General features: G+C 43.3%; 1 protein-coding gene across 1 annotated transcript; it reads left to right on the top strand.

Annotated features, from left to right (window-relative positions):
• The first annotated feature begins 5,921 nt into the window (after positions 1 to 5,921).
• DEGS2 (delta 4-desaturase, sphingolipid 2) lies at positions 5,922 to 11,112 on the top strand. The gene is made up of 3 exons (XM_075282544.1): positions 5,922 to 6,155; positions 8,076 to 8,818; positions 10,847 to 11,112. The coding sequence occupies exons 1-3, from the start codon at positions 6,074 to 6,076 to the stop codon at positions 10,988 to 10,990; spliced, it is 969 nt and encodes a 322-aa protein (XP_075138645.1). The 5' UTR covers positions 5,922 to 6,073; the 3' UTR covers positions 10,991 to 11,112.
• The last annotated feature ends 252 nt before the right edge of the window (positions 11,113 to 11,364 follow it).

Raw genomic sequence — 11,364 nt, 5'->3', positions numbered from 1 at the left:
GAGGACTGCAGGGAAACAGGACAAGGCATTTACTTTTTTTGTTGTTGTTTCTTTGTGCATTATACTGCGGGGGCCACAATTAAAAGGGGCATTATACTGTGGAGTGGGGGCTACACTGAGTAGGATATTACACTGTGAAGGCCACAAAGGGAATACGTTATACTGTAAGGGCTACAAGGGAATATTATACTGTGTGGGGACCACATAGAGACATGGCAAGGTTGGAGGTGTAGCTTACAATATGTAAAATTTTATCGCTCTTTCAGCCCTTGGAAAGTTGGAAGGTATGCTATTTGTTACCATAACAGGTACAGATCTGAGCCAATAGTGAGAACCATTATTAGACACACTGATCAAAATGGTTAATACGGCGCTGTGTGTCCAACAACCCCCCCCCCCCGGGCCGCACCAACTCCAACCCCACAATGGTGTTCACCAGAGCCTCAGATGCTGGGGATGGACTTGGCGGCACTGCTGGGCAGAGCGGAACGGGTCGGGAAACACCAAACACACAGTGCACCACAAATCACTGTAGAATCAGACACTGGGAACTCTTGTTAGCAGATGTAGCGGTGCAGGTACAAGGATCCAGAAGGCTGTGGCAGATGGTCAGCAGGTGGCAGCAGAGAATCAAAATGTAGTCGTACGGTCCGAGTCGTCAACAAGAGGGCAACGCAGTACAGTGGGTAGTCCAAAGGGAAAGTCAGGCAGGCAGAGACAGTAACAGGAGCAGTGGGGCAGTACAAAATCGGTATTCAGGTAGAGGTCTAAAGGCAAGCCAGGGTCATAAATAGGAGCAGGCATAGTAAAAAAAAAAATCAAGAGGCAAAGGCAGGGTCAGAGGTCAAGGCAAGAGGTTCAGAGCACAGGCAAACAGGACAGGAGAAACGCTTATTACCGGGACATTTAAGTACAACTGAATAGCCAGCGGCGGTCCAGAGACAGAGCCCTCCTTAAATAGGCTGCTGTTAGGCCAAATAGCAGAAGTTCCCCATCTGGCTCAGGAGGAGACTGGCAACCCTCACACAGCCCTGCGGAGGTTCCGGCCTGCCTCCTGAGACCTGGAAGCAGGGGACTTGGGAGTGCAGGAAGGAGAGGGCCGGCAACCTCCACATAACACTGCGGAGGCTCCAGCCCTACTCCTAACACTATAACTCTATCTCTAGACATTGCCCACCTCCCATAGAGTTGTATAGAGATGAGCCATCATGTGACCCACAGTCTCTCTTTAGACAGATATAGCAGTGATTTTCACAGTGAACGTTATATAGTGGAGGGATGGGGGGATGATAGGTATTTCCATCTGTTAAGATATATTACAAGTTTCACTTATACAAAGTTCGTTGAAACAACACTGCCTATTTGACTGGTAGCTACAAGATATTTTTACATGAGGTTTATATGACAGCAGTTAAAGGGGTATTCCTATCACAAGGATCGTATCTATACTGCTACCCTGTTTCTCAAAAAATAACACAGGGTCTTATATCATTTTCTGCTTCAAAAGATGGATTAGGGCTTATTTTCAGGGGATGTCTTATTTTTTTCCATAAACAACAATCCAAGCACCAGATCCCCTTACACCCAAAACAATTAGAGTTTGTAAATACCAATGGTGGATGGGCTCTCACATGCAGATCTGTCAAAGGTGTGTCACTGTCAGGCCCCTTGCCATTGCATCATCAATCCATTGCAACCAAGTGTAGCGATTGGCTACCCCTAGTCACTGGAAGCAGCCACAACAGAGTGATGCCAGCAGGACTAACCGGCCTGCCTCTGTTGGAGAGCCCAGCACTAGCGGTGTACAACCCCTATTGTTGTGGAGAACTATCACACTAGTGCCATCTTGTACAGTTGCTCACTTAAAGTCAACATCCAATTGTTTTGGGGGTGTCTGCTTTCCTTGATGAAAGTTCTACTGTATCAGTTCTACTGTATTCTATTTACCTTCTTTACATGTATAGCTGCCTGGTCTTTTTTTTTTTTTTTTTTTTTTTTTTTTTTTTTACTGAACTAGAGCTAGGGCTTATTTTCAGAGTAGGGTTTATATTTTAAACATACTCAAACAATCTTGAAAAATCATACTAGGGATTATTTTCAGGGTAGGTCTTATTTTCAGAGAAACACAGTAGCTTATTTAAATTGAAGACTTTTCCTAAATATGTTGCTTCAGCAATGCTGCTTTATTTTCCTGTTATGTGAAATTAGTTCTCCCATTGTTTACACAGCATTTTCATAGAGCTGGACCTGTGTGATAAGACAGGACAGATGATGTCACTCACTACTCGTACTGTTATCTACAGCTCTGCCATACAGGTAATTGCAGTTTGCTTATAAAACCATGTCTGCTATCTCGTTAGGAGTGGGGGGTGAGAAAAAAGAGACAGCAGACAAAGCTGCTGAAACAGGGAGATGGGAAAACCCCTTTAAATAAGGGGAACCATGAACAGTGTTCATTCTCATTGGCTCAGGAATCAAAGATCTGAGCTACATACCTGAGGAGCAAGGTGCCTTAAAGTCTGTGACCTCGGGCTGCTGAGGAACTCTGGCAAGAATAACAAATCCTGCAGAGAACTGGAAAATCATACAATGGCTGAGCCAAATGAACAATGAAGTGGGAAATAATATTTACAATACAAAAATGAGTGAAGAAAGTTACGGAAATCACCAACTGTTACTGATAGGTGGGTCTCTTATTAAAAGTCTATTCCATAAAAGAGTAGTACCATGTGTTACACCTAATGCAAACCGAAGATGGCAGGGCATAACACAGGGCTGCTACAATACTCCTGTGGCTTCATCCTGCTGGACTGAGTTTACTATTGGGGATCCAAGTGCTGTTCTGTAGAACCGAGGAAAGATGAAGTACTATGTATTGAAAAGTCTCTGCAGGTCAAGATTTATTAAAGTAAAACAAACCAAGTACCTTTTATGAGTGCCACATGACCATGAACAGATTTCTGTCACAATATATTCCAATAGCTGACTGCAAGCAGAGTTGTTCATTTTATTTATGTGATATACATGAGTTAAACATAATTTTTTTTTACCATATTGTATATATAATGGGGGAAATTTATCAATCCTACTATGCCAGTTTTAAGGCATAGCGGTATGATGATATGGTGCACATCTAGCTCAAGGCCCTTTCTTGCCCCAAATGTGCGCTACAACCCCGTTGTGCCCCATGCACTTTGCAAATGTAAATTGAATGGGCCAAGGCATATTCATCATAACTCACACCAGTTTTCTGGTTATTAAATACATCTACACCAGTGGGACATACGTACAAGTCCATACCATACGTACAAGTCTATAGGACTTCTATGTTGAATTACATAACCAAATGAGAGGTTGTACATACCAATATTATGGCCCTGTGCATGGAGGGCAACTTATTTTTCTACTTTGTGTACCTTCCTACTGTTCTTACTGTTATCATGGCCTGATCATTAATGTATATACATCATTTTTCAGAAAAATTGCAGAAACAATGCTGTGTAAAGAGATTCTTAAGCTGGGTTCACACGGGGGTTTTTGGTCCGGATTTTGAAGTGGAATCCACGTCAAAATCCAGCTAAAAAACCCGCCTCCCGTTGAATTCAATGGGTTAGTTTCTCAGCAAGCGGTTTGTTCCCGCTCGTGGATAAAAGAAGCGACATGCCCTTTGTTCAGGCGGTTCTGCAGCTGAATCAGCCGTGGACGTCCGTGGTGCGACACCTCCCTTTCGACTAGGCCCATTCATTTGGGCCTAATCCGGAGCGGAATGCCACGACTGGATGCCAGTGCACTGCATTGACATCCAATCGTGGCTAGCTGTTTTTTGGACCTTATTCTGAGGCGGCCTCTGCCTCAAAATCTGGTCCAAAAAATCCCTGTGTGTGAACCCAGCTTTAGATCTCATTCCCATGGAATAATTCTGCTCAGTAATTTCCATCAGTATTTGCAAGCCAAAAACAGAAGTGGGTCCAAAACACAGAAGACATAAAAATATTTGTAATAGAGTTATTCACACGAACATGGATTACCGTGTGAAGGCGTTTTTTTATTTTTTATTTTAACGACACTAAAAACAACGCAAGCCTATGGATATATTCATACAACAGTTCATCACAAAATAGGCTATGTCCTCCTTTTGGCCAATTTCAAAAATAGACTCATGTGTATGAGAATCGGTGAAAGCAGATGCTACAAGCAAAACAGCTATCAAAACAGACCAATCCATCCGTTTTTGACAGACACTATAAGGTAATGGTCATATGAATATAGCCCTATATTTTCTCTCCATTGATTCTAGTGTTCCTGGTTATTTGGTATGAAAATACTGACCAGGAGGACACACAGGACAGATCTGCTGTGGGATGTCCACATAGACCATACCGCTTTGGACACACAAAAGGAAAAAAAAAAATAAATAAACTGTCTGGTTTTCATCTGGAATGCCGTTTCCAGACCCAACTTTCAGTTTTGCACTGCTAAAGTTGAAAACTGTGGGCAAACATGCAATAATAATTGAACTACTGAAGGTCCAAAACCCATAGAACAAAACACTTTGCACAGCAGTTTTTTTTTCTGCAGAGTGTGAATGGGATTTGTTCACATACTCTACATCACAGCGGGTTAGGAGATGTTCACACTACCGTTATGAACGTCCATTGCTCTCATAGATCGAGAGCAAAGGACATTACTGGTAGGAGAGTGACAATGAAAATGGAGACCCGTCCATTTGCAACAGTTCCCATTGACTCTAATGTAAAAAACATGACTGATACTTTCTTCCATCATTTTTGTTTTGTAATTGGAAAGAAGGAAAAAGTCCTGTATGCATGACTTTCTTCCGTCCGAAAAGTAATAAACATGACAGAAGAAAGCTTCCATCGTGATTTTAACTTGTCCTATATTTGTCCATTTTCACTGGTCCCTAAATACACTTGATTATAGCCTAAGGGTAAATTCACATGGAGTTTTTTGGCCAGGATTTTGAGGCCATATCCGCCTCAAAATCCTAACCAAATAGACGGCTCCCATTGAAATCAATGGGAGATGGTTAGTTATTTTTTTCCGAGAGTTGTTTATTCCGGCTCCCGGAAAAAGAAGCGACATGCTCATTCTTTCAGGCGGATTCGTCTCCCGACTAGGCCCATTCATTTGGGCCTAATCTGGAGCGGAGTGCGTGACTGGACCGGCATCTAATCGCAGCTACCCGTATTGTGGACTGGAAGGTTCTGGTCCTAAAATAATCCTGTGTGGGTCCATTCACACGGAGGAAAATGGTCAGGAATTTGGTGTGGAATTTCAGTGCTGAAAAAAAAACCTCCCATTGACTTCAATGGGTTCCTTTTTCTGCTAGCAGAACCCATTGGAGTCAATGGGAGGCTTTTTTTTTTCAGCGCTGAAATTCCACTCCAATTTCCTCACCATTTTCCTCCATGTGAATGGACCCTTATGTGCTTTTTTCCCCCCTTCATTAATGCAAAAGAGCTTTGGTCCACATTTAAAAAGGCAGATGTGCCTCAAAAGTGGCCAATAATACATCTAAACTTGGCACATTTTTGGTGCACTGGGGCATATGTCCGCTTCTGTGCCCCGCTTGCCACTTTTTTTTAGACAGTGGGTGAGGCAGGGAACTTGCACCACAAATCTACATCAGCCACTGACTGGCGTAGATCTGGCAACAGGCGCTGGAATTACTAAGAGCCTCTTAGTACTTCTAACAAGTCGTGCACCTGTAAGATCGCCAATTGTAATAAGTTCCCCCTGTGTTTCCACAATGCCTGCCCTCAGCTTTATTCAGGTTTTGTTCCGAGGCATGTTTGGAAGCTACAGAAGTGGTGTCTGTCCAATTCAAAAACCTGATCAGATCTGTTCAAAACCTGAAAGTATGAATATACCCTAATGTTGCTAACCTCATAGTAGATGGATATCACACAGCAGCAGGCTTCAATTACTTCACAATGCAAGTGTCCAGCATGTCTAGCCCGCCCCTCCAGGCAGGAAAGGTTATATAAGACCCAGCTGATCACTCCACTTTCCTCAGTCTTGGATGTCTAGGCAGTGCAAGAAATGAACCACAATGGGTAATAAGGTGACTCGAGGAGACTTTGAATGGGTGTACACAGATCAGCCACACACCGAGCGCAGGAAGGAAATACTAGGTAGATATGTTCTGATTTATTACATGTGTATCTATGTGCAGCAATTTGCTTGGGTAGTTGTGATCCTTTTCTAATACTGTATACAGTGGGTAGAGTTCTTAAAGTGTAGAAGAGCAAAGCGGTCTTAGTTGCTCATAACAACCAATCACAATGCAGATTTCATTTGGTATTCTGCTCTTAAAGAATTAAAGCTGCGGTGCGATTTGTTGCTATGGGCAACTAAGGCAGTTTTGCTCGTAGACTCTTTAATAAATCTTCCCCATTATACGTTTACAAAGAGGTGTAACTGGGAGGAGAGAGGGGGTGAGGCATGTCTTATTGGGGCACCAACAAGCTACCGTGCCTTGGTCAGCGTACTTAATTACAGGACTAAAACACCTTTGGGTGAAGGCTGTAACTCATGGCATAAAATTGGTATTATGACTATCTGTTTTTGTAAGGTTATTGGTTAAATAGTAATTCCCTAAAATCCCATCAAGGTTAATAATGGCTTCCAATGTATCCATCATTCTGCTCTTTACTACAGGCCAATATAGTGACTAGCAGCTCTTGTTCATGAGAAGGCTGAATGAATATCTGGTATTTTCATACCCAGGAATTGCTATTTGAGTAATTTCCCTGTGTATAATGGAAAACTGGACTTTATGGACGTTCCATAGGATAGATAATGAATGTATGGTGGCTGGAGTTCTGACCACTGGGATCTTGAGAACAGGGGTCCACAAGTGCCCTTTGTGAATAGCAGTATTATGCATTACTGACTGCTTCTCCATGTACTCCTATGAGACTGACAAAGCTAACAGTGATAGCAGAGTAGATTAGTTGTATAGCAATTTATGGAGGGATTGGGCATGCATTACAAAGGTGAGCCTAGTGGTTGGACCTCCAACTATCATACACTTATCACCTATTCTTTTAAATGTTTTAAGGCCTAGGCCCCATGTAGCATAAACGTCACAGAAATAAAAGCCAAATTTTACATTCACAGCAAAGTGGATAGGATGCAAGTGAATCCCATCGCCACTTTGCGGAAAAATACATACAGCGATTTCCAAAACTGTTGTCGTTTTGCATACAGTTTGGCATAACAAAAACGAAATAAATTTGGTATTGACATGATGGCACTGACAAGATAATCGCACTTTTACTGGACATCGAATATTGTAGACACAAAACCCATAAGAAAATGGTACATATCAAGTTTTAGTACAATTTGTCCTACAAAGAAACATCTTAAGTTCTGAAACAAAAAAATGTGTAGGTTATGGCATTTAGAAAGTGTGGAGTAAAAACCAAAATGACAGCAGTAAGGGCTAGATCACACAGGATTCCGCGTGAACACATTCCGTCGCAGCGGCCGCGACAGGATGCCAGTGCAGTGCACCGGCATGCTGTCGCGGCTTTCCACTCCGGATTAGGCCCAAATGAATGGGCCTAGTCCTGAGGGTGGTGTCACGAGGCGGATGCCTGAAGTAAGGGCATGTCGCTTCTTTTTTCCGTGAGCGGGAACAAACCACTTACGGAAAAAGGAAATGACTGGCTCCCATTTCACTGAGAGGCGGCAGGATTTTGACGTGGACTCCGCGGCAAAATCCTGACCGCTTTGCCCCATGTGAACTAGCCCTTAGGGATCTTACATTGGCAAAGGTGAAAGCAGCATCATATCGAGAGCATGCATGTTGTATGCAGATGCGACTCCTCCCCTCACTCCATTTCTATTCAATGGGAGCACTGGAAATCTCCTGGGGTGGATAGAGGTTTAAATCTTCTATGGTACAGTACCTTTATCGGAAGCAGGGAGAGTCAGAATTTTATCTTTTGGCTTCTCTAGCAAACTGTACAACTGAATATCACTTGTGAACTATATTGACACATTTTATTCGAGACAGTGTTTTGAAATATTTCCTTTTTTTATTGTAGCCAAGTATCCAGAAATCAAATCTCTTATGGGACCGGACCCCCACCTAAAATGGGTTGTCTTGGCGATGGTTGCTGCTCAGCTTCTGGTCTGTCATCTAGTCAGAGACTTGGCTTGGAAATGGGTTTTATTTTGGGCATATGCATTTGGCGGGTGTGTGAATCACTCATTGACTTTGGCTATCCACGATATCTCCCACAATGTAGCATTTGGTAACCGGCAGGCTAAGTGGAACAGGTGGTTTGCAGTGATTGCCAACTTGCCCATTGGCATGCCATACTCTGCGTCCTTTAAAAAGTATCACATCGATCACCATCGGTATCTAGGAGGAGACTCCCTGGATGTGGATATACCAACTGATTTTGAAGGATGGTTCTTCTGCACTCCCTTACGTAAATTCTTATGGCTGATCTTACAGCCACTTTTCTATGTATTACGGCCATTATATGTGAATCCAAAACCCATCAGCAGGATGGAGCTATTTAATGCCCTTGTCCAGTTTTCTGTAGATTTCTTACTGTATCACATGTGTGGCCTGAAGCCTGTTGTCTACCTGCTTGCTGGCTCAGTTTTTTGTTTGGGGTTTCACCCCATCTCTGGACATTTTATTGCAGAACATTACATGTTTATGAAAGGATACGAAACCTATTCCTACTACGGATCTCTGAATTTAATAACTTTCAATGTCGGCTATCACATGGAGCATCATGACTTTCCCAGCATTCCTGGAAGCAAGCTGCCCATGGTAAGTATGTGTGCTCTCACTTCCCAGTCATGTTCTCTACCAGTGGTCTAAACCCATCATGATGAGAGTTGTAGTCATAGTCCACTGTTATAATTGGCAAACACAACTGGCTTATCACTAGCTGTAAATAAAGAGCAAATTTTGGTTAGACTTTTAAATCCACTCTGAATCAAAAGTGACCCGATCGCCCTGAAAAATCATACATGACACCTCCTAGGATTATATGAAAATTCATATCAAATCCAATTTGTGCCTAAATGATTTGCTTATTTCTAGTTTCAAAGTTATAAAGTTATAGATATGAGATAAATGTTAGCCCATATGATTTAAACAACTTTAAGCCATTCATTTTCCCAAATGATCAGTAGCTGTTCTGTACATTTTTGTCTTTAACAATGCATCAATTTCCCAGTCTCCAGTCTGCCTGCAGCCACCAAAAGGGGAAACCTATTGGTGACGATATATACAGCTCCCATTAAAGGGGTATTCCAGTAATGAAGATTTATCTACTACTAACATTTGCCTGCGACTTCGTACGCATGTCTTTGTTAGGGGCGATCCGCCTGCGCCCACGTCCCCCCGCTGCCCACCCCCAAACCCCTCTTCTGCGCCCACCACTGCTGCGCGGCACACCCTAAACTCCTCTCCCGCGGGCCCCCTCCCGTGTGGCCCCGGGGTCCCCCCAGCCCACCCAAAGCCCTCTCGCGTGCCCCCTTCCTCCCGTGTGCTGCCCCAAACCCCTCCCTCACAGCCCCGGTGCCCCCCTGGCCCCCAAACTCCTCCCTGCGCACTCCCCCAAACACCTCTTCTGTGCCCCCTCAGTTGGCCCCCCGGCCTCGAACCCTACAGTCCCTCCGGGTACTCACACAGCTGTCACACCCCATCCACATGTTGTGCCTTGCAGAGCCAGGCTGCGTGCCGCCATTTTCTCCGGCTCACACATTGTCTATTGGCCCGTCCACAGCATGCTGCCAACCTATCGGAGCCCAGCTGAAGGACCTGGGATCACGTCATCTCAAGTCCTGCAGCGTAGCCGGAGCATATGTTTGCTGCTAGTGCTTGGGATTTCGGGCATTTTGCGTTATATCAAGTAGCCTATGTTTCCTTCCCGGTGACCATCTAGGTATGTGTCAAATCTCAGCCAAATCCGTTCAGCCGTTTGGCCGTGATTGTGGAACAAACCTCCAAATACACAAACTTTCACATTTATAATATTAGTAGGATAGGATTTATAATATTAGTAGGATCCCTGGATAGCAGGTAACTCCCTGCTTGTACTCCCACCAATCATAACAACAGGGGTCCCATGTGCTCCATATCATTAGGATGTCAGGTTATGAATATCCCCTACATCTCCGTTCATCTCTATAGGACACCACGTGTTTATCCAGCAGTCCCATAGAATTAGTGGAATATTCATTTAATAATAAACTTGTATGCAAGCAATGCATAGGCAGCCGTAATTTTATGTCTGTGTGAGTGGGCACAAGGGAATTTGGAGCTCTGTAACAGGAAACCCATGCTCTGATTCCAACAAAGGTATTTTATGACATTCATTGACAAATATTTTTGCTATGGTGTTACAGTTGAGGACTTGCTCTGCTCCTATCTGGGGTCATTCGCTCCCTGAATGTAGCTGGCTAAAGTATTGTAAATTCATGCTTGTAGAGATCTACCATCTGTCACTGCTGTAACATAACTATAGTGGTGAAAGGCCGTCTTTGATGTTAGACGGTGACAGATGTAAGATGTAAGTATACAGGGTAGATCCGAGAGATGAGAATGTTTAGTTTGCCCAGTTCTGCGCTTGGTTTCCCATAATGGTTTTAGGTAATGTTTCCTTATTTTGTATGCATTTGTCAGCCTTCAACTATTACATGGTTGACCCAAGAGTTTCAGGACTGCTTTACAATATTGATGGCAGTATGAGGTCTCACTCACAAAGCCAAATGTTGCTACAGAAAGCTCTCCTATTATGGCACTTGCCATACACATTGCACAGGCTGAACATTTCTTTTTGTCCTGCAGGTAAGGAAGATTGCTTCAGAGTTTTATGATGGTCTCCCTCAGCACCAGTCTTGGGTCCAGGTTCTATGGGATTTCATTTTTAATGTAGAAATTGGACCTTATTCAAGGATCAAAAGAAAATGCAAGCTTGTAAATACAAGATAATTGTGATCTATATTTACTTACAGAACATCTTCTAGTTAACCAAGATAATTGATGTCTTTTAATGATCTGAGGTCTGTGTGTATTCTAATCTCAGCCAAAAGCTCCCATCAACACAACTTCTTTTTGGGGTACATGGATATAATGGAGTGGGCACCCCACTTGGGACCTGAGGCCTTCCACACATATTCAGCTTGTCAATCCCATCCAAGCATGTCCATGTATTACATATTCAGACTTTTACTTAAATGACCAGCATGTAATATTACATGTGTCACTACGGACGCCAGAAGTTAGACCTGCACTTTAGAGCAGCTTTTTTCTTCAGAAGGGATTTTAGACATTGATGGAATATTCATAGAATATCCTATCAGTGC

This window comes from Leptodactylus fuscus, chromosome 7 (assembly GCF_031893055.1).
Source record: "Leptodactylus fuscus isolate aLepFus1 chromosome 7, aLepFus1.hap2, whole genome shotgun sequence".
In the NCBI taxonomy this organism is placed as follows: Eukaryota; Metazoa; Chordata; class Amphibia; order Anura; family Leptodactylidae; genus Leptodactylus; species Leptodactylus fuscus.
Note: the sequence above shows the minus strand (reverse complement) of the source record. Positions and strands in the feature narration are given on the sequence as shown.

Bases quoted from the DNA above. Each gene is read 5' to 3' on its own strand.
- DEGS2 (XM_075282544.1), top strand. From the start codon at position 6,074: ATGGGTAATAAGGTGACTCGAGGAGACTTTGAATGGGTGTACACAGAT. The intron at 6,156-8,075 runs GTAGATATGTTC...TTTTTATTGTAG, and splicing joins GCGCAGGAAGGAAATACTAG to CCAAGTATCCAGAAATCAAA. The intron at 8,819-10,846 runs GTAAGTATGTGT...TTTGTCCTGCAG, and splicing joins CTGGAAGCAAGCTGCCCATG to GTAAGGAAGATTGCTTCAGA.